General features: G+C 32.0%; 1 protein-coding gene across 9 annotated transcripts; it reads right to left on the bottom strand.

Annotated features, from left to right (window-relative positions):
• Positions 1 to 1,005: 1,005 nt before the first annotated feature.
• LOC139484936 (uncharacterized) lies at positions 1,006 to 20,455 on the bottom strand. 9 transcript variants are annotated; one of them, XR_011655201.1, is made up of 7 exons: positions 20,022 to 20,128; positions 19,436 to 19,582; positions 12,199 to 13,161; positions 7,619 to 7,795; positions 5,282 to 5,731; positions 2,215 to 4,003; positions 1,006 to 2,100 (listed from the first exon to the last, which is right to left on the bottom strand). XR_011655201.1 is itself a non-coding variant. In XM_071268983.1 (6 exons), exons 2-6 carry the CDS (start codon positions 19,506 to 19,508, stop codon positions 2,694 to 2,696), a joined length of 2,973 nt encoding a protein of 990 aa, XP_071125084.1. In that variant the 5' UTR covers positions 19,509 to 19,582; positions 20,022 to 20,128; the 3' UTR covers positions 1,006 to 2,693. The 9 variants fall into 9 exon arrangements, 4 of the variants coding, with proteins under 4 accessions (XP_071125084.1, XP_071125086.1, XP_071125085.1 ...); XR_011655202.1 differs by having other exon boundaries at positions 5,282 to 5,728; positions 19,436 to 20,455; XR_011655203.1 differs by having other exon boundaries at positions 7,619 to 7,783; positions 19,436 to 20,307.
• Between the last annotated feature and the right edge of the window lie 3,453 nt (positions 20,456 to 23,908).

Genomic DNA, 23,908 nt, shown 5'->3' with positions numbered 1-23,908 from the left:
TGCGCACAAGGGTAGTATTTCAATTATGTCTTTATTCATTAATCGACCATTTAGATTTGTCCTCTCTGTAACTGTGGATTATTTACATGTATTTATTTGCTTTAAATCCGACGACAAATAGTTCATGCAAATTAAAGGCAAACAAAATTCATTGCAACAGGTCACCTACGAACCCCCGAAAAAAGTTGTTGCAAGTGTTATTAACTGGTTGTTATCCATTCGTTTGATGTTTTTGAGCTTTTGATTTTGCCATCTGATTAGGGAGTTTTCGTTTTGAATTTTCTTCGGAGTTCAGTATTTTTGTGATTTTACATTTTACAGAAAGCATGACACGCTCCTTACGTCAAATTTTGAGCAGACGTGACTGCGTTATAATGCCCGATGAAAAAAGTATAGAAATAACTATACTTCTATATCCAATTAAAACTTTGAGGTGACCTAGTTAGTGAGTAACTTGTATTGTCAAAAATTGTGTTTCTTAATAAAAATCTAAACTTCAAATAAATTCAATGAACCGAGCTATGAACATAGCAGGAATTTAGGATAATTTGAATGCGTCACTGTGTTAACAAAACATGAAATCATTATCATTCTAGAGACCATTATATATGCACATTGGACAGGTCGTTATCCTTTTAGATGTGATTTTCAATTTTTCAATTATTTTCTGTTCTGATTGTACATAGCTTCATTTGCTTGAAATGCTATAGTAAGAATGATTTGGAGATTGTGTAAAAAAAAACCTAGTTTTTATTTAATCAACTAAAGTAATGAGGCAATATACTGGCATTGCAGACAGGTGTTTTACTTTTCAATTTTTCACTTGCAAAATTGCAAAAGTCTTAAATATTCGATCATTGAAACTCTGATCATTTATATCTGTAAATTGTTTCAGCTCCAATTCATTGTCCATTCTAACAGAAACTTTTTACAGGGTTTTGTGGTTTTTAAATGTAATTTTTCATTATATTGAATGGCAGTTACTGAACTAAACAAACTATAATACACGTTTCAATTTTAATAATCATTTATAACAAAATATAAATAAATAACGTCAACCATCTTTAGGCATGCACACAAAAAATTTAGCAGTAACTTGCATCTCAAGTTTTATCATTTAAAAGTATGTCTCTTCAAATTTCAATAAAGATAGACTTTTAAATGTCTGAAAATAATAAGAAAAAAATATATATCACAATGATTAACAACATGAATATAAAGCATTACACATTTTTATTTGTAAAAACAACCGCTTATAAAAGTAATTTATCATTTTTAAGTTGATAGTTGAAGATAATATTAAAATTACAAACGTATCATTTTCTCGGTAGCCCTCATTTTACTTGACAAAAAGAGTATTTTTTCTCATTTTTCTTTTAATGCTATTTGCATTGTACTACAATGCTAAGAAGATAAACATTGCACTTAAGTTAATCATACAAAGCAATGAGTTGTGTATACATATTTTGTTTCATACAATCCTGCCTTTGTTGGCCTCACCGAGAAACGAAAGCGTTTAAATACATCGGTACTTAATATGAACATTAATTTCAAAATGTGAAAAAATAAAAATGTGTTCATTATACATTTGATCAAATCATATTTTGAACAAGAAAATCCAAAAACCGTTTCAAGCAAATAGCAGAATTTAAAAAAAAGATAACATTATAACCAACAACAAACATGTAGACTCATTACAACAATATAGAATCTCTTATTCAGTGTAACTTGTATCTGTAAAAAAAATACAATATGATAAAATACTTTCTTAAAAGCACAGGCGACTTTAATTTAATGTGGACGAATATGCTTCATTAATGAGACGTAACTCATGTATTTAACTCTAGTTTTTCTAAAAACGAGATCATATTTTGAATTATTTGACGACAGAAAAGATTTTGTATCGTTAAAGCATACATGTTAACCAACAGTTTCTCTTGTGAAATTTAAAAGAAATTTAATATCTTATGATTACAATTTGAGTACTGAACCAGATATTGTATATCAACAATCAGACCCGTGCAACTAGAAGAACAAGAAATGACCACAATCCAGAAAAATTAGCACAAACCCTGATTTGGTAGAACTCCTATTATTCAACTATGTTTCTGTGTACTGGTTCTCGGACTTGTTTTTGTCCGCTCGATTTTTGTTGATTAAAGTGTTATCTGTCATTCTATTGCATCTTCTTATCTTGCTATACACTATGTAGACATTGCTGAGACAATTGTCCTTTTTGATTCATTAAAAATATATATAATTTTACATGCATGTTAAAATGTCTCAAAAACTAAAAGGTAATCTGTATAAATGATAATGAGAACAAAATACAAATATTCATGAGGTCTTGAAAACCCATTGCACTTAATTACTTTTGTGATATCCCAAAATTAATTAAAAAAATAAGTTTATAAGCATATGGTAAAATGTGTCTTTTTTTTTACTATGCCGCAATAGGAATAGACAAATAAGCTTTAAAATAGAAACTGACGACACACCAGGACAAAAAGGCACGAGAAAAATGATATGTATTCCGAAAAGGCTTCATGAAAAGGTTGGCCAGTTTTGTCCTCAATGTTATCATATTAATTCAAAGCTGATTTATATGTAAAATGTTATGAATATAATGATATTTTCATATCTATTGTGTTACAAACAGGTGGTAACCAATAACAATCTATTTATCTTCAGACTCAATCTTCTTCTTCTTTGGTTTTAGGGGAGATCTTTTCAACGCCTTTCCATTTCAATTTCTCCAATTCTTCAGGATCAAAGTAAGATAAAGGGTCGTCATAATCAATGAAATCATCGTATTCCATCTCAAGGTTGTCAGAGGTGATACTTCTACTTGGTGACAACGTCAGTTTACTTTTAGAACTATGAACACTTCTCGGTGTGGAATTCTTTGACGATTGTGTCAAAGAACTTTTTGGACTTTCTCCATCGGGTTGTGGTAATCCTTTGTTCCTATCACCATACTTTCTTCTCTTTTCTGAAGACACAGAATTAGACGAGGGAAAGTTTTTATGAATTTCTGTTAAAGACGTTGGTCTTGGTGGACGTTTTTCTGATATAAATGACGTAGTTTGATCGATATTATCAGGTGATGACGATTCGTCTGAAGCACCTGACGCAGGATTTCTTGTTTCTTCTGTCTTTGCTAATGACACAAGTGGTATATCCACCCTTTCATGTTTTTCTGTCTCATTTTGAACACATGGTGGTTTAGAATTAGTCGGAGTTAAAGTATCATATGAATCAGGACTTTTGACCGGTTCAAAAGACTTTTCCTCCACAACAGGGGTCTCATCGGAACCAGGGACTATTCGTTCTTCTATGTCTTTAATTACCTTCTCACTTTTACTTCGACGTCGTCGCTTGATTAATAAATCATATTTACTGTCAGGGGATGTTGGTGTCTTTGCTTTTGATGAATGTTTAAATCGCGGTGATGGATGAACTTTCGGAGATCGAGGTTTTCTATTTAATAAAGGACTAGTATTAAACAGACTTTGTCTTTCTGAACTATCATCTTTAATTGCATTTAATTTAGGACTAGGCATCGGACTATATTGTTTCAGGATAGGTTTAGGACTACATTCAACGGTTGCTTTTACTTTCACTTTTAATCCGCTACGATTACTTGAAACAGACGAACCTCGTGACACTCGGCCGTTACTGTCCTTTTTCTTTCCACCTCCTGTTAAAGGACGCTCCATGTCATAGTCAATTTCGACACCACTTCCAGCACTATGATGACTAGGAGAACTGTGCATGCTGGTACTTTTGGCGATATGAGTGGGCGTTTCCTCGTGGGCAGCCATTGAATACTTATGTTTCTTATGATAGAAAAACTTATGATATATAGCAAGAACACATAATATGAGAACTACGGTGAGACAGAGTGATATTCCAGCAATTGTTATAGTACTCTCCCAGATACTCGACTCGTGGTGCGAGGTTAAAGGTATCGTATCAAAAACAACCGATGATGAATTATCAACTGAAAAGAAGAAGAAATACACCATAAGTGAATTTGGAAGCTATTTTTCAGTGGGGTTCGTGTTTAGTCTGCAATTGTAAATTGTGTTTTATCAAGGCACTTTCTGATCTTTAAATGTACAATATGCGAATGTCCTCTTTCTTAAGTTAACCGTTTTAATCTGATACGTAATTATCTCTTGACTTAATTGTGTAAGAATTTCAATAATGTCAGAACATACAATTACATTTCAAATAATTCTTTTGTGTACATGTGTGTTTATGTGGTCGATATATAAGTATTTTTTTTTATATTCAGTAGTACACTACGTGCGTTTTCTATTACATAAAATACAACTATGAACATGCACATTAAGATATTAGAATTACTTAACACTTATTTTTCATTCGTAATACGAAACTGTATATATATATATTTCTTTTGTTAGAAAAATATGCTCAAAATTCTCAATTCGTTGTATTATATAATATCCAATTTCGTCTAACCCCATGACAGAAAGCAGTTCTGATTATCTTTTTTTTTTTTGCAGTTTATGAAGTACGGTTTCGTTTTAAGGTGATATTGTAAAACTATTTCATGCATAATGTTTTTGGATTGTTTGTGACAATCTAGGTGTTGCAATTTTGTTTCATGAAAGTAAATTTGTATAGTTTGTGTTTGAAGTATAAGGAATTGCATAAAAAAAGCTTTTTCTTTTTCTTTTGAAAGGTAAAAATATTTCACTCCTGCGATTCCCTTCCTGTTCCTTGACTTACATCTCCTGAATAGATTTATGATACTTGAATATCGGTAAACATCTGTTGCCTCTGATTTATCCAGTCAATTTATTTATGTATTTTAGCACACAGACTCATGAATATAATGTTGCAGTTTTTTCTTTTATTATTGACGTAACACTGTTCTAAATAATGGAGAAGGTTGAGTGCTCGCAAACATATTTAACTCCGCCACATTCTTTATGTGTGAGTCAAAAGTCACCTTTAATTTAGTGTTTGTCGTTGGTTGCAGTATGTAGTATTTGTTTTTCGTTTGTTGTTTGGTCATAAATTTAGGACGTAAGTTTACTCGTATGAATCGTTTTATATTTTTTCATGTCATGTTCTTTCATTGTTACTATACGGGCGTATGCATGGGTTTTTGCCCATGGACCCATAGTTGCCTACATCAACGTTGTTTATGTATGACTGTGTGATCGACCCCCGCACTCGTGGCAAGCATGTTACCACAAGAACACCGAATAGATTTAATATTAAGACATTTGGTCATTTTCAGACTTACCTTCCGACTTATATGTGGCAATGAACCCATATGATGAGAGTTTATGTGATAATAGTCCTTTACTTTGTGGGTCAACAGCAAGAAGCCTACGGTGATACAATAATGGTACTGACACATTAAATCTTGTATTGAATTGAATAAGGAGCTTATTTGAGGACGACACCACTTTAGAAATTTTGATTAGTCCATAACTTTGAGCAAGTAAGTTATCATTTGACTTGACGCCATCTCTGACACGGAGCCACTGCTCATCTATCAGAATGTTAAAATACTGAAATTTGAGTATTATAATGTGTCCTTTCGCCACAGATATAGTCCACTGTGATATTCCTTTGCATCTTCCTGTGCCAATAATTTCTCCTTTAGAAGCATTCAGAGTGCATCCCCCACACGCACAACCACCCTCTAAATGAAGATGTTTGAGTGGTGTATCCGGAACTGTATCTTCTACTAGAATTAACAAAAGTATAAGATTTGGGTATATGAAAATATATTTTCCATTGTCAAGAAAGATATGTAATCATTTATAGAAAAAAAAACACTCGTAAAAAATACCATGTTTAAAGTTTGTAAACACGTCTTTTCGTCTAAAAATAAGACTCATCAGTGACGCTCTGGGAAATAAAAATTTTGATAATGACCAAATAAAGTAAGCACTTGAGGAGCATATCTTCGTTTAACTTTCCTTTATTGCTCATTTTTATCATATCAAGGAAAACAGGTATTTGTTGTTTTACTATTGCGCATAAAGGTTCAACGGTATCAATGCAATAATTTACTTAGTCATTTGGTTTGTTTGAATATCGTTGCTTTGTATAACTTAAGCTTTCATCGTCCTTTCATTGAAGAGAAAAGAAAGGAAGCGCATCAGTAAAAAAATCTCAGGAAAAAAGGAACAAGTAGTGTATCAATTAAAGGCAACAGTAATATACCGCTGTTCGAAAGTCATAATTCGGTTGAGAGAAAACAAATATACAGGTTGCAAACTAAAACCGAGTGAAACAACAACTACAAGAGGAGAGAAAAACTGAAGCGTAACAAAAACAAACGCTAACATACATAGAAACGGACTATCAACTGCCAATTTCCTGACAGGTACAGGAAATTTTAAGAAAAAGTGGTGGGTTGAACCTGGTTTTATGGCTATCCAAACATCCCGTTTATAGGGAAATGTTAATAAATGTCATTAAAATGACAACAATTCGTTACCAAAATACAGTACAGAACGCAAGAACCCTCAGCACAAAGAAACGCTTTAATATAATACAATATTTTCCTTGTAAATGCTGAATGAATTACGTTTAAAGAAAGTTCGAAAAGACCCGACTTTATATGGTATACAATAATAGCACAACGAATATCTTAAAATAAACATTATGTATACAGAAATAATCCACAAATTGCAAATTACACTGAATAAGTTTCCCAATAAAGTATATCATTCATTATCCGACAAAGGAATGTGATCCTAAATTGTTTTTTCAATTTACGCTTTTGGAATATTACACCATGGAAGTAAATATAAATCTTCCATGATTACACCATCGTAGTCTTTATACATTTAACATACAATGCTCAATGTTGTCGGTTATTTGTCTCTTTTAACATAAATCGGCGCTATTTGTCCATTGAATCTATGTAGCCTGCCATTACGTTTATAAACTTCAAAATGTATGACCGATTAGTGGTTCAGATTTTAATTCAATAATTCTTGACAAGTTCAAGGTGTACAAGTGAATTATAAAAGTTAAATGTTTACATTAAATGCATGAAATGTGTTTATACCTTTCAAAACATTGTTAATTGAATATAAAACATATTTGTAAATATATTGCAGATTTATGTTGCAATAATAGTATATAAAACATTAATTACGAGTTATTCCTGTAGTATTGAAACTATCATTTCCATAACGAGTTCTGCTCTTTTTCGTCTACCTTTTTATGCATGACATTTAGGAAATTTTGGTCTTCAATGATCTTCAACTTCGTACTTTATTTCGTCTTTTAAACACTTTTCGATGTGATGTGTTGCTTTGTTTGAATGTAATATATTGTACCTTGTTTTGTGGAGAGGGCTTACATGGGCTATGCCTGTTGCCCAATACAATTCAATTTATTTGATAAAATATTGTTTAAACTAATTAAACTTTTTGATTTGAGCGTCACTAATGAGTCTTATGTAGACGATACGCGTGTCTGGTGCAATTATATAATTTCTATCCTGGTATCTATGGTATCTATGATGAATTAATCTATGTACAAGGTGGTAAATATTGTGCATATCCAACTTATATGATTTTCCCATTATATGATGTGCAGGCAGTTATATCCTTACCTGAGCACTCCATTACACATGGTCTGAACTCTACAGGGAACCCATTACAGAATCTCCCTCCATTGGCAGGTTCGGGATCTGTACATGTTCTTCCACGACTCCGCTTGCCAGTACCACATGTAACGCTACATGTACTCCATTCAGACCACACTGCCCATTTACCATCTATTGGCAAAACTGGAAATAATTGTAAGTTTGATTAAAAAAGATTTTAAGTTGTTAATTTGAACGGCACACTAATTGAACCATTATTTTTCATTCAAGTTGTGGATTTTTCGTGTAGATCACTTTAGAATTGTTTTAGTAACAAAATTAACTAACATGCATTTGGTAACATTATTCTTTTGTGGAGCAGGTTCTGCTTACCCTTCTTTTGATTCGGTGATTCGTGTTGCTCAGTCTTCAGTTATGTATGTTGCGTATCGCATACTGTTTTTTTGTTTTTTTGTCTTTTTTCGGTGTCAATTCGTTTTTGACTTGTTGGTATCGATATTCCTTTGGTATTCTTCGTCACTCTCTTATACTAATATACGACATTATGATAACATTGTGTGATATTGACATTGATAATGATAAACAAAATAAAGAAGTTACGAAAATTTAAAAGAGACAACAAACACAACAGTAGATACATGTATGATCTACAACAATTAGAAATAACAAAAGGAGGCATTGAATAAGTAAAATAATTATTGCTGCTTGATAAAATCAAAGATATAAATGTGTCATATATGAAAAGACATAAACATATTGAAAACCCGACCAAGGAAAGGACACTGAATACAGCAAAATATGGTTTAAAAGCTCATCAACATGAGATAGAAAATTATAATCGCAGGCACAATAAGAATTCAACTAACACTACGACAAATTCGACCTATCAGTTATTAAAGATTTCCTTGTAAAGAGCCGTTTCACCAATCATAGTTCTTGGCGAACAGGGTACTTTGGAATACAAAACAATAAGAGAACATTGATAATTTATCCTTCACCTACGTGTATGTTGTGAATGGTGAAAATGACAAATGGGCGAAAACTTGTAGAACAGACTGAATAATTCAGTTCCGAGTGACATCAAATCAGTCACTATAATAACCATAACTATTTTATTTGTTTAGAAATACCTTTGGGACATTCTGATTTTTCCTGGTTTACACTGTATTGACAAAAAAAAATAATTAGTGATTGTGTATAATCACCAATAGTTTCAGTGATTTTATATCTGGCAATATCCCTTATAAGTTATTACAAGTTTCAACTTGATATCAGAAATGGTTTTTTCTTAATACAAATTAAATTGAGGTATATAGATATCATTTAATCACTTGAGAAATGTCTGTCTGAAGATAAATTAACAGCGAGGTATCTGTTGAAAGTTTAGATGACAGTATCTGCTAATCGTAAAAGTAAAATATATAAAGTACAACATTAATGTAAAGTGTCAACATGTATGACAATCTCAAGCAATCAATATACTTTTTAATCACGTATTGATTTTCCAATCAATCGACCCAGTGCACGAAGCAGAACAATAAAGTGGGAACCACATGCAATATCTACATAATGATAATCTTAATGACTAGGTGTGTACCGGGAAAGTACTCAAGCAGAATGAAAATAGCAGGAAGATTGGGAACTCCAATTTCAAAAGACATAGGTATAACATTATTTTCAAATCTCAGATACTATTTATTTTCGTAGACTTGCTTCTTAATTCGGAATATTAATACGCTTTGACATATTTTTTTAATGTCAGAAGATCAAATCTTGTTTCAAAAAAATAAGCCATACGAGAAATCATAAATCTTTAGAGGAAAAGAAAAAATCTCAAAGATAATTCATCATTCTTTTCGGAAATTGGAAACACATACTGGGCTTTGACGATGACAAATTTATATCATGTAACCTGTTTTGCATTATTTCTTTCAGTTTGATGTTTTTGGAGAAGGTGGAGTAAAATTTATAACATTCGTTTATGTCTGTGTTTGGAAAAAGGGACGTCATTAGTATATAAAAATATATATAAAAATAGTATCATCTATGACGAATTCGTTTGTTTCTTTACAAGGCCGAACACATTTGATGTTCCTCGTTAACTACCATTAAATATATTTATTTAAAATACGTCTTCTAGTTGGTAAAAAAATAGACAACAAAACCATAAATTAATGTATTTGAAACACTCCATTAACTTTCCTTCCTTGGGAATACTTTTAAATGCAGGTTGTAAAAAGCGTAAATAATATATTGATAACAACATAGAAAATCATGCAAAAAATACAACATATTTATTTTATTTTTTACTTACTCAAAATGATCCCATGAGAGGTGTTAAATGAGGCGAAAAGTAAAATAAATTATTTAAATATTATAAAAACGAAGGTGTATGAAACACTGTAGTGTATGAAACACTGTATTGACTTCATAAAGATAATAACATATATAGCGGTAAAAAGCACCTGGATAAGTTGAAACGTCCGGGTAACGTATTCATATTGAAATCGCCCATAAATTATAATATATTAACTATTATTTGTGGCTAATTTAAATAAATTGAAATGTATTTGAGGTAAGTGACATATGGGTGATCTATTAGTATTAAGATCATTCATCATTTGAAGAGGATCTTGTTAAATATCATTTGAATAGTACATTTTTGTTATTGTTTACTTTAAATCTATAGCAAAGAAATATATAACCCTTTTCTTTTTTTTGCTTTCTTTAACGATAACCACCTAAAAGTGAAAATATCTGTTTATCGGTTATTGCTCTTATATCAAAGTTAGTACATAAACAAACAAATAAAGGTAAAAATAGTGGAATTGCATTTATGCAAAATGGTGAAAATACAGATTACATCAACGAAAACTTTTCTAATTTAGATACTATGTAATACTTTCTAGCGATAAAATGTGACGATTATACAGTGTACAGACGATTTTATCTGATTGCAAAAGGATATTTGGGTGATTTATATTTCTTTAATTTCGATTTTAGTATACTGTAACTCTGAAGAATTTGAAAGTTGTTCGCTTTAAATAAATTTTATTACTGTCGATTTCCGCATATAATGTATAGAATTTCCGGAGCAGACCGTTACTACTGGAATATCTTAATAAGAAATTATCTCAATGGGAAATTCCAACTAATGCATTTAAAATATTTTCTTTAAATACATTTTTTTTTATTTGATTATAATTTATATTATAGATTTTACGTTATAATTTTGTTTGTCTAAAGAAGTGTCTACACATACTCTAAGTGGATTTAAGATTTTTAAGATCGTTCTTCGACAAAAACTGTTCATAATTAAAGTGTTTTATTACAAGAAGGGATTGTGCAGTCTCTACATTATGATTTAAAACGTAAAACAAAGTAGCCAGTTGCAAGGTATATCTACAACAAAATGAGTTAATCTTTCGGATATCGACATTTGATGTGATTGGCAAGTAATATTCACGATCAGATAACTAAAATCACAGAGCACCATATTTATCAGTTAAAGTGCCAATAATCTTCTTAAACATCGATAGGTTAACATGTTTTGAAATAATATGTTGCTTGTCCTTATGAAATCAATATTAAGCTCTTTGCTAGACAAACACAATATTGACTTTCCATCTTGACTTGAACCTGCTGCAGATTACAACAAAGACACCCAATAATTGTCAATCTGTCAACTATAATATTAACCTGGTCATCAAAAACTATCAATGGCTTCATATTATCACGTTGTAATTGCCAGAATGGAATTATTTAGAAGGAACAAGAAGGGTAGATGCTATACAAAACTGTCCTTTTCTACATCAAACCATGTTCAAAATGCTCAGCAATCTGGCATATTTTTAAAAAAGTTTTTATTAACAAGTTGTCTTCACTTAGTGATTTTTAAAAGTAAATAAATTCAAAAGGAACCTCTTGTTTCCTCAATACGAAGTCCAAGAATAATTTGTCATTCTAATTTGGATGATTTTGTCTTCAGTTTCCAAGAAAGATGAACATAAACATGGCTTTAAAGACAGCTAATTATTTTTACTGTATCCTGGCTATTTAAGTACTTTATATGAAGCCTCAGACAGCTGATTATTTTTGCCGTTTCCTGACTATTTGAGAACTTTATATGAAGCCATATATGTGATATTTAGGACCAAGTCATTACAGATAAATTGATATACGAGAAATGAAAATTTAGCTTCCATATCAATTTTTTAAGGAAAGAAAAAAAACTAAATCGAAGTTAATATATTTACGTCATATAATTATCTTTTATGTTCATGTTACATAAAATGTTTAAATTACAGAAAATTGATTGGCTATGTCAAAGTATTGCATTTGAATTTGATTTCTAATCAAGAAAAGAAAAATGTGATTAATATCTGATTAAAACTTGTTTGTACACACTATAGACAAATAAACAAAATCAGTATTCGAATTACGTAAATAGTGCTTTTAATTTCAATAAAACTAACTACTGACATTTGATTTAAAACTTTTAAAACATTTTAAAGGAAAATCTCAGTATGTTTTGAAGGCTTTATTTAAGAATAAATCATGAAAGAAAATTGATGCCTTAAACTTACCTGTATTAGGGTGGGCGGAAATGCATACATCGTCCTGCTCAGTTACAGATCCGTCAGATGCCATATTGACGTAGACAAAACAATACCCAACTGCTTTGGCGTCAAAATAACCACAAGGAAACAAAACAGATGATTGGTTGTTGAATGCTGGCTTTTCTGTGACGTATATACGGTTTAGAGGCACTGCTGGGGATCCTGTCAAGGTACGACGAAGGTAGTACATTCGGAGCTGGTCCCTATTTCCTGGACAAGTAGGTTGTACATACTTCACAGATAAATGACCTTCACATGGAAAAACACTAGAAGAATAAATACTTATTCTATAAGCAGTACTCCATTGCACATGAAGAATGTTTGACTGAGCTATAACTTCCGAATCGTCATACGTATTACGTAAAACGGCAATATAACGTCCTGCAACTTCAAAAGTTTCACATGTATACTCAACGCTTCCTATTTTCAAGTCTATTTCGTTGAACACTTTCGTATTTTTTATTCCAAAAGTAAGTTTTTTGGTAGAAGTTTCGTCGTCCTTGGTATACTCTAAATCTAGATGAAAACTATGGCGTTTCACGGGTGATTTACATTTAGCTTCTGACGTATACCACATAGTCAATGGTTTTGTTTGTGCTATGTGGTGAGATGGAGTGAAGATGAGTTGAACTTTTGGCCACGTGACTTGAAAAGAAATTGTAGTAAGCAAAGGTCCTCCAACATACATGTGCAGTTCGATATAATGAATAGCAGCATACTCTACTTCCCCACAAGATATCTTTATTTGTCCAGCTGGCTTTCCAACTTCTAGAGGACGTGTTGTAATCTCCTTCTTTGTTCCTTGTGCTCCAGCCAGTATTCGGATGTAAGCATTTGGAAGGGATACAGTTGGTGGTGTTGTGTAGTTGATATAGAGATCTTCTGAGAAGGCAACATAGACTTTCGGAACAGACAGTGTATAAGTTCCATCTAAAAATACAAAAATGACAGGTTACAAAGCAACTCAGCACAAAAAATACTATCCTATTTCAAATTTTATTCTTATGTTTTTTTTACAAATAGCTAAATCAAATGACATATTACACTGTGTATAAGCAATCAGAATAAGATACAAACTAATTTGTTGTAACAGATCTATAACAATGTCACTAAAACCCTTTCAAAAGAAGTTTATATGATCTTTGTGAAAAAGAGGTGAAAGATACTAAAGGGACATTCAAACTCATAAGAACAAAATAAACTGACAATGACATGGCATAAGAAGGGAATGCGGACCAGAAAGACAAACAACAATATAAAAAACAAAACATAGAAAACTAAAGACTGAGCATCATGAACCACAAAAACGTAAAGGTGATCTATAATGTGCCCGAAAGGGTATGCAGCTCCGCATGTGGCACCCATCGTGTAATTAAGGTATGTTATTTTTAGAGTTTTTATTGTTAGAATTTGTTGTTCATGGAATATGCTTGCTAGTTTCTGTTATATTTATTCACAATATTTATAAACTCCGAACGATTTACAGCTTGACATTCACCTTTTTATAGTCTGAAGCCTGTTATATGACGTTTTGGTTATTTTATTAATTTTGGTTGCTGCCTCATTAATTTTTACTCATCATACCTTTTAATTCATATTGCGAACAAAAAGAAAGCATCACGATGACAACAATACAATGAACAACCGACTCAGAAAAGTCATTGCATTATTCTATAAAACTGTAGCAAGGTTTTCTAATGTTTTCTCCACTGAGGTTTAATTGTTCTACTGAATGTACCTTTTGTAAAACATAAATTATACGTGAGAATTAGTCATTTAATCTGTATTGAACATTTGTGGCTTATGTCTCAATAAACATCTGCTTCCACTTGCCAGCAAATGATTTGCAAATGAATTTTTAATTGGTAAGGGTTTACTAAGATTGACACGGTATCAATTGAATGAAAAGGGTTCTTAAAACCTTTGTCCAGTTCTCCTAAATCTGATTTTATGATGATGCAAGGTGTTCACACTAATTTCCATTTCTTTCAAAGTAAGAGGTTTACAAGAGTGTCAAAATTATCAAGTCGTCAGTGTCAATTGAATTTGAAATACCAAGGGTCAATCGTGTTATGTTTACTTTTCAGTTTTGCTGAAATGCACATCCTTGTCAATATCCACCTGCTTGCATAGTTGACATTCCGAGCTCACGCTGGCGACGAATCGTTTAATGAATGAAATGTTTATTTTTACTGTGTGGCCATATTGTCTTTTATGTCCTGTTTAATGATACAAACCGCCAAAATACATCATAAAATAATGTTATAGGTTTTTAATTTAGATGAATTTGATATCCGACTGCGTATTCAGGTAGAAGATAAAATAAGCTACTAATGTAGGTAAATTCACACCAGGTACTGTCAGATACGGTACGGATGAATGAACGTAAGCCGTTTCAGCTAAAAGCCTTCTTAACAAAATGAACTGATGTCTTGGTCCAGGATTAAATTAATTTTGGGGTAATGCACGAAGATGAACTCATAATCACAGCAGATGCAAACCACCCTTTTCACAAATAGCTGATTTGTTAGGTAACTATAACTATATCTATGAAATATTGACATTTTTGTAAGTAAGATGGTGATATAATCTGATTTTTTTTGTTAGTGTTAATGATCATGTTTTAAGTCTGCAACCTTTAACATTATAGAAATATGGGAAAACTCATCAAAGATACAAGGCTTATACGTTGGTACGTCAGACGTGGCATCTTAAAATCTATTTATGTCGTGTTCATATAGTGATACCCATGAATACAAGATTTCTGCCAATGATGAAATACTTTTTCAAAATGTACTAACTGCCTTTTCATGGTCTTTTCTATAAACGTACACCAGATGGCAACCCAACGACACATATCGAACAAGACATTCAAAAGTCAACATAAGTAACGGTCTTTTACAATACAATCTGCCGGGTTCCTATACAGTATATAAAAATAAGCTGATGTGGCATGATTGCCACTGAGACATCTATCCACCAAAGTTTAAAAATCATCAAGCAGTTTAAGGCAACAGTACGACCTTTAACTAAGAGAAAAAAACAGTACTGTATAGTCGACTATAAACAAAAGTCCAATTCAGAAAAGTAACGGCCTAATCATTATTTATAACAATACAATAAACGAACGAAAAACAAATATGATAGATATGAAAAAAAGACAACCACTGAAATGCAGGCTCCTGACTTTATGTGTTTTTCGAAAAATAGGGAAAATCTTTTTAGGACAGGCATTGACACGTGGATGAGTCAATACTAGTTTATATAGACGTGAAAGGGTAAATACCCATAAAGTACATATAATATGTGTTAACATAATGGATTTCTGTGAACTTTTACATATGTTCAAGTCTTTTTTAGTGTTGAAACATTCACACATACATTTTTCACTATTGCATATAAAATGCACAATTAATGCCTTGTTTTTAACCTAATAAAAAAATAGTCATACACCCGCCTTTCCAAACAGAGTGTTTAGTTACAGTACTTAGACATTAGAGTCAACAAACACTTGAGTATCAATTTAATTGACAATTATAACTGTGCCCATCTTATTAAATAGTACAGTATTTACATAGGATGTTTATAATTTGTCTTGCTTAGGAAATCAATGGCTGCTTAAAAATCATTTATACTCGGTAACAATAGCATGTTAAAGTCCTCTACTAACAACTTGATAAACATGTAAACTGAAGATTTTAATGGAAGAAAAGTCAATATTTGTTAAAAAAAACATTGAAGATCAAGGAGGAGATTTAACGGTTTATCTAAAGTATTTGACAAGGGCTATTGGAAAGGGATTGATTAATTAATTTGTTTAAGATGATGTTTTTAGAATCTGCAAATAACGTTAACTTCTCAGTTGGTCTAAACTATTTGAACTTTAGCATAAATCTGTAAAACAATGAAAGGAAACTGTTGAGCTTTTTCCCTGATTTGACACCGAAATGGAATGAGTTTCTTTTTATCAACTATAATATGAACAAATTGGAAATCAGAAATAAAGAGATGGGGAAACGGCAACCTTTATAATAATAACAATGAAATTTATAAAACACAATTTAACAAATAAACCAACAAACACAACACCATTGCTAATAAAAACTCGTAACAATATTTCCCTTCCTCGTTCTGATACACTTAATGGTCTGACATACACTGTGCTACGAGATTTTTCATTAATTAAAGAGATGCCCATTTATTAAGCGAGGGTTAAAGACATACTTTATTACCAAATCCAAAAAGATAACAATTTAGTGAAACCTGGGACATGATATACGTTGTCCTTTTCATATCCCGACATAGGTGTAACATGAAAAATCTATACCCCAAAACGACTTGGTGGTCGTTTAAATATGAAAATATAGTGCACCCAAATGTTAATTCCCCATATCATATCGGTTCGATTAGGCTTCATTCTACATCTGTGATCACAAGCCTAACGATGTGACTATGATCAGAAAAGCACGCAATTATAGCTTTCGCTAGAAGTGTACATCAAACAGGATGAACAAGGAGAAAAAATATGCATTAAAACGCTCCCGCAGGTTGCATAAAACGGATTGATTTTTTATTTGATAAAATTTCTAAAGAAAGAGAGGCCACTTATTCTTCTCTATTGGCTACAGTTGACATATGTTGAATAATTTTAATACTTTTTTTGTTCTTTTGAAATTGAAATTCAGAAAATGACGTTGTTTATTTAAGTTCTAGAGTCTTAAAACATAACTTTTTCTACACTTCAGGCTGTTAAACTGTTAAGCACTATTTCAGTGATCAAACTTAAAGATATAAAGCAGACATCTGCCGATAAATACAATAGGAAAAAGGTATTTAATCCAAAGTCTTTAACGAAACAGGAAGTCCACTCAGTGCTAAGAGGCAGACACAATAAAAACAACAAATGTTCGTATTTTGACACTCCATGGTATGTACTTTTAAACCCAATATCCTTCAAAAGGAAATACATATTTCCAATAAAGAGCATACCATTATTTCCTCCCCTTCGTATCTATTTAGGTAGAATTCTATTGGTCTCAAAACATTCCAAAAAGAACAAAATACAAAAACTTACAAACGTAATAAAATATGAAAGAAAAAGGAAATAAGTATATAAATGTGTATAACTCTTTTTTTTTTTTTTTTTTTTTTTTACATATTTCGTATTTTGATAGCTTTTCAATGCTCAGATCCTCTAAACAATACATCTATAAAAGGATATACCCCCCTCCCCCCGAAAAAAAAAATTAAATAAATAAATATGGGAGTAAAAGACATTCTTATCATGTGCATCAAAATAGCATTGTATACTATGTTATAGGCTTCTTGAAGATTGTTATTACTGAATTGTGTTTTATATATACATGCTTTAATATTATTTTCGTCATCTTACATATTCGGATAGCTATACCACATTTGATTTTAAGTCCGTAGTTAAATGTTATTAATAAAGATTGACATCTCATATATAAAAAAAGGCATGGTTTCCCCATACTCTTTCTTATCTAGGATTTCAAGTGTAATACCCTATGTGTCTACAGTTTATAAACCTTATATTTATTTTTTAATGTATGTCCGACCAGTCTGACTGCGAACGTTAGATCCTTGGTACTTGGGATGTACAAGATATCTAAGCAACCACTCTTCAGAAAGGTGAATAGGTGAATCGCTGTCAGGCTTAATTTATCACCCTACTTAACATGCGCTCGTTTTCCGGTGGCTGTAAAATTTACACACCCCTTCTCCTTGTCCATTTTGTGCTTTCATCTAGGTTATAAATTCATTTTTTTTATCACTGGGCGTATATCATAAAATAACCCATCAATATGCGTTTTTCATACGGCTAGTATGAGCCTTAGCTTATCAAAAGAAAAATTCAAAATTCTTTCTTTTTGATTAGCAAAACCCTGTAGAGAAAAGACTGGTTAAAAGAAGCAAGTTGAACATGACGTCATCATTAGGTAAATATAAATGTAGACCACAGTAGGCCATTGAACAAATTGTAAATACACATGGCAACACTTTAAGTTTGAAGAATCCGTGCACATTTGTCTTTTTACGGGATTTTTAGTTTCTACAATAAATCAATGCATCTCATATTGTATCATTTAATATGTCATTTCTCCTGAACGACAAAATTTTGTCACTTAATTTATTAAAGTTATAACTGACAAATTGTATGGACAAAACTTCTTGAACTAGACTTTAAAGAAACTTGTTATCATATTGTAAATACAAGATACTTATAAGTATACGATAATTTTATCTAAGATTTGTCAATAACCTCTTTTATTTAAGATTTAAGATATGTTTGATCAGTAACAATTCAAAAAGTCTGACGTCGTTGTTTTGACTTTTAGCTTTAATTGTTCTCTACGTTCTTGTAGATACTAGTCTTGCTTTGTCATGGCGTTTTTTTTAATGACAAGTAGAAAATTATCTACCCTTAGTAATTCTACTGGCATAGTTTAATCTTCTAGTAATTTGAAAGCAAAAGTGTTTTAAATCAATTAAGCAAATGACATTTTTATATCTTTATTGTTTTTCCGATTTTTAAAAACTTACCATATACTGATAGTTTTCCGTTGACATTATACCTTTGAATTAATTTTAAGCAACTGAGAGGGAAAAGAGAAGCGAAAGATACCAAAGGGACATTTTATCTCAAAACTCAATGGAGAAATTTGTGTATGACTTTTTTTTTTTAATGTCAAAAATGCTGCTTCTATGACATATTGACTCTTATACTATGCATGTACCAAGCACTGCTATACTAGACGTATTTCATGTGTACTAGGGACTGCTATACTAGACGTCTTGTACTAGACTTTCTTAAACCTTTACGGTCAATGCGGACTTATCAGGATATAAGAGGATTAACATTCCACAAAGATAAATCTAGCTGGTATCTAAGTAGACCTTATATTTTAACTATGTTCTAACATTATATTATTATTCGTTATGTCAGCAGATGCACTCAAATGCACAATGGCGTTTCTTACAAAAAAATAGTTTGAACAGCCTATAAATCTCATATATCCGTTGCATAGTGTAACAGTTGACATGCTATCGGTTTTCTATTAAATATGTATGTAACAGCTTTCCACATGAAATTACAGCAAATATTATTCAATCTTACATACCTGACATATCAATAAATGTTTACGATATTCTTTCTATTTATATTGAGTCAAGATACACTTACCTGGCGTATTACACCTGACTAATGGAAGGTACAGACAAACCGACAAACATACACATAGCCAGTCATTCCACATCTCGTCATATCCCTTTATCAACCATGTAAATGACAGTCTTCCACATTCCGCTCAAATAGTCATTAGAGAGCCGTCTGAATTAAAAATATTAGAGAAGTTGTAAATCAAGCTGCCTCCTAGTATTAAATTTCATGTGTAAATCCAAAATCAAATTCACGCACTTCACAAAGACAAATTAAAAAAAAAAGATAGCATCCACAAAGTGACACTTTTGTCCTGTTCTGTAATATGTAGTAGCCTTGGTAATACGCATGCAATTTGAACGTTTAATTAGCTTCTGCGTATATTAAACTACGAAATAAGGTATGTAAAATCCACATTACAGATTGAAAAACGAAATAAAAATCTTTTATATAAAATCGACTTGCAGTTGACGAAACACAATTTTAAATTAGTCACAATATTGAGTTACAACATTAAGGTGAAAAACCCAATGAACCAATCCATCGCGCAGCTGTAATTCGCGTCAGTCTTTGTTGATTTCATTCACGTGTAGACAAATGGTCTTTTTACCTGATCTAAATAGAACAAATTCACCCCACACCTGATCACCTTATTAAATATATAATAGACTAATCGCTATCTTGTCATTTCTCATAAACGTTAGTCCAATGTCACCAAGTTTTTCTTATCAAGATACACATTTTTTCGATCGATTTAAACATTTTAAATCTTAATACAACTTGAAAGGATATTTAAGCTGGCCCGTCGCTGCTATCGGTTGCATGGGCATATGAGCTTCAAAGGTTGACAAATATTATTTGTGCACCTTTCATCTTTTATTGAATAATTCACTACTGCGGAAAAGAAAGAATATTACAGGTAAATTGAATCAATAAATTATACATAATAGGAGCACAACTTCATATAAAGTATATAGTATATAACCTCGACAATACTCCAGTTACTTAATAAGAGTGGCGAATACTTGATCTCCATGCTTATACAAGGAAGAATGCTCGTTTAAAAAAATACCAAAGTTTTATAGGAGACGGTATTTTATTGCACTTAATGGTAATCTAGAAAAAACAGTCTTCCATAAATAACGAGAAAATTACGAGAAACTTCACTCTATAGATCTGTAGAAGTTATAGAAATTTCAAATAAACATTTTTTTAAAGCAACAAATTAAAGAACGTACTACTTACATTTTAAAACATAACATATTCCAAAGCTATTTCTCATACTTTAAAATTATTTTAAACGCTATTAATTTTTACCTTCATATTTTTCTTTTTTATGACAGTTCATTTTTATGACCATAAATATTGTAACGTGCTCATTTAAATAACTCTTGAATTATAACCTTTGAAAACCAATAGCATATACAAACCACAAAGATCTATTTTGTAAGGATAAATCCCAGTTTAATGCTGATAAATTGAAAGCTGTCCGCTTCGAAAGCTTCTCATTAAAAATTAACATGAACCTAAATTACAGCTTTTTTCTTTCTCATTTGTAAACCTGTGACAAAGTGAAATATATAAAAGAAAATGTGACAATGGAAGTGCATGTTTGCTCTCAGATCTCGACCTCGCGGAATACATTAGTTGAAGTGTGAACAATAATCTGTTTTTAACAAATGTGTCAAACTTTAATGACAAACCGTCATAATTGAGAATTTCCGATATTCGTACCTAAGGGGTATACGAAATCATTATCGAAAAGGCCACAACGTTACGATATTGATTTACCATAATTCAATTATAATTTATGTATTAATTGTGAAAATTTGACCATAATTGCTGTATCTTAATAACTATACATAATCAATACACCAGCTGAAAATTCAGAATGTTTTATCCTGTACGGACCTACCAGGTAATACTTGCTACTGACCTCTGCGGCAATTTTAGAGAACAAGATTAACCTCGATAAGAAATACTGCATGTGAATACAAGAACATGTTATATGAAACTTTTTTTTTTATCTGAAAGCTGTTCACATTATTTTAAGACATATTAACCTTGTAAGGTAAAAACAATACGGCGACAAATCGAAAATAATATCCCTCAAATATTTCGACAATTAACTTATGGTAGCTCGCTTCTTTGTTAGCATATATCTTTTTAATAAAATAATTTTCATAGGATATCTCTCATGCACCATTATACTGAATAATTTGATATATATGATTGAGGGTCCTACTTAAGTATTGCATCAAAACGGAATGTTCATAATTTCCAAAATTTACGTCATGTCCTTTTTTTTCCAAATTTCTTATCGGACGACCGGTTCTCTAGTCAATATCTATGTATTTACAATAGGAGCTGTGGCGCATGCGTCAATGTCAGCAACTGAACGAGAAAAATAGCCAACAATATGACCAGAAGTCGACATAAAGTATAGATACAAAACAGGTGGTGTTCATACAATATATCAAGCTCTAAAGCATCCCCACCTTATACGAATGAATAAGGAAAACACTGAAACAATTGCCATTTATACCAAATTTTATATGTAATTCTCCAGACTATGACTGGAAAAAAAAATGACGAAGTTCCTGACTTGGGGAAAGGCGAAACTAGTACAGATTTTTGTTTAGGATCCAGCTGAAGTGCGGCATTTTCTCGCTGCATGTGTTGAAGACCAATTTTTGGCCACTGGCTGTTTTCTGCTGTTTGGGCGGGCTGTTGTCTTGATACATACCCCATTTCCATTTAACATTACAGAACACACAATAAAAAGGACAGGACTAGCATTGTCGGTCATATCTTTTTTTGAAGATTGTTTTGTTATAACTGATTAGGTCGTTGGTGTTACTCATTAGGATTGTTTCTCAATTTCCATGTCGTCGCCTTTAATAGCCGACTATGTAGTATGGACTATTCTCATTGTTGAAGATCAAATGGTGTACTTTATAAAATGATCTAAGAATAATGTTAATGTTAATGCCCAATTTAAGGGCTGAAAGTGGGCCACTTTTTGTCAAATTACACTATAAAACATAAATGATCATGAATTATAATCAAATATAATCATACGTCATAGCCTTTTCTATACTGATTTCGTACGAATACACTTAATATAAGAAATTTCATATTATTAAATTATAACGGTTTGTCATTAAAATTTGACACTTTGTTGTCAATGTATTGGTAAACACCGGATTATTATTCACACTTCAGTAAATGTATTCCATTCACCTTCCACTGGGTCGTGATCAGAGACACAAACATACACATCCTTTGTCATAGACTCAACAATGACATACATTCATATTTCATTTATATATTATTCACGTTATTTTAAACACAAGTTAAATGATTTTTAATAAAATATGAAAGAAAACAGCTGTTATTTGTGTTCATGTTTATTTTATAATGAGGGCTTTCCGAAGCGCAGAGCATTCAATTTATCAGAATTAAACTAAATTTTATATTTCTTTATTCAAAACCGAATACAAACGTAGCAGAGTTGATCAAACGGAAAAAAGTTCACAGTACCAACAGTGGTAAGACCCGGACAACAGTGATATCAAACCCGACCAAAAATGGTAAAACCCAGACAACAGTGATATCAAACCCAGACATCAGTGATATCAAACCCGACCAACAGTGGTAAGACCCAGACAACAGTGATATCAAACCCGACCAACAGTGGTATCAAACCCAACCAACAGTGATATCAAACCCGACCAACAGAAGTTAGACCCAGACAACAGTGATATCAAACCCAACCAACAGTGGTAAGACCCAGACTACAGTGATATCAAACCCGACAAACAGTGATAAGACCCAGACAACAGTGATATAAAACCCGACCAACAGTGATATCAAACCCAACCAACAGTGATATCAAACCCGACCAACAGAAGTTAGACCCAGACAACAGTGATATCAAACCCGACCAACAGAGGTAAGACCCAGACAACGGTGATATCAAAGCCGACCGACAGTGATATCAAACCCAACCAGCAGTGATATCAAACCCGACCAACAGTGATATCAAACCCAACCAACAGTGGTAAGACCCAGACAACAGAGATATCAAACTCGACCAATGTTGATATCAAACCCGACCAACAGTGATATTAAACCCAACCAACAGTGATATCAAACACGACCAACAGTGGTAAGACCCAGACAACAGTGATATCAAACCCAGATAACAGTGATATCAAACCCAGACAACAGTGATATCAAACCCAGACAACAGTGATATCAAACCCAGACAACAGTGATATCAAACCCAGACAACAGTGATATCAAACCCAAACAACAGTGATATCAAACCCAAACAACAGTGATAGCAAACCCAAACAACAGTGATAGCAAACATGGACAACATTGATATCAAACCCAGACCAGCAGTGGTAAGAACTAGACAACAGTGATATCAAACCCAGACAACAGAGATAGCAAATCCAAACAACAGTGATATCAAACCCAAACAACAGT

Source organism: Mytilus edulis, chromosome 8 (genome assembly GCF_963676685.1).
Source record: "Mytilus edulis chromosome 8, xbMytEdul2.2, whole genome shotgun sequence".
Classification (NCBI taxonomy): Eukaryota; Metazoa; Mollusca; class Bivalvia; order Mytilida; family Mytilidae; genus Mytilus; species Mytilus edulis.
Note: the sequence above shows the minus strand (reverse complement) of the source record. Positions and strands in the feature narration are given on the sequence as shown.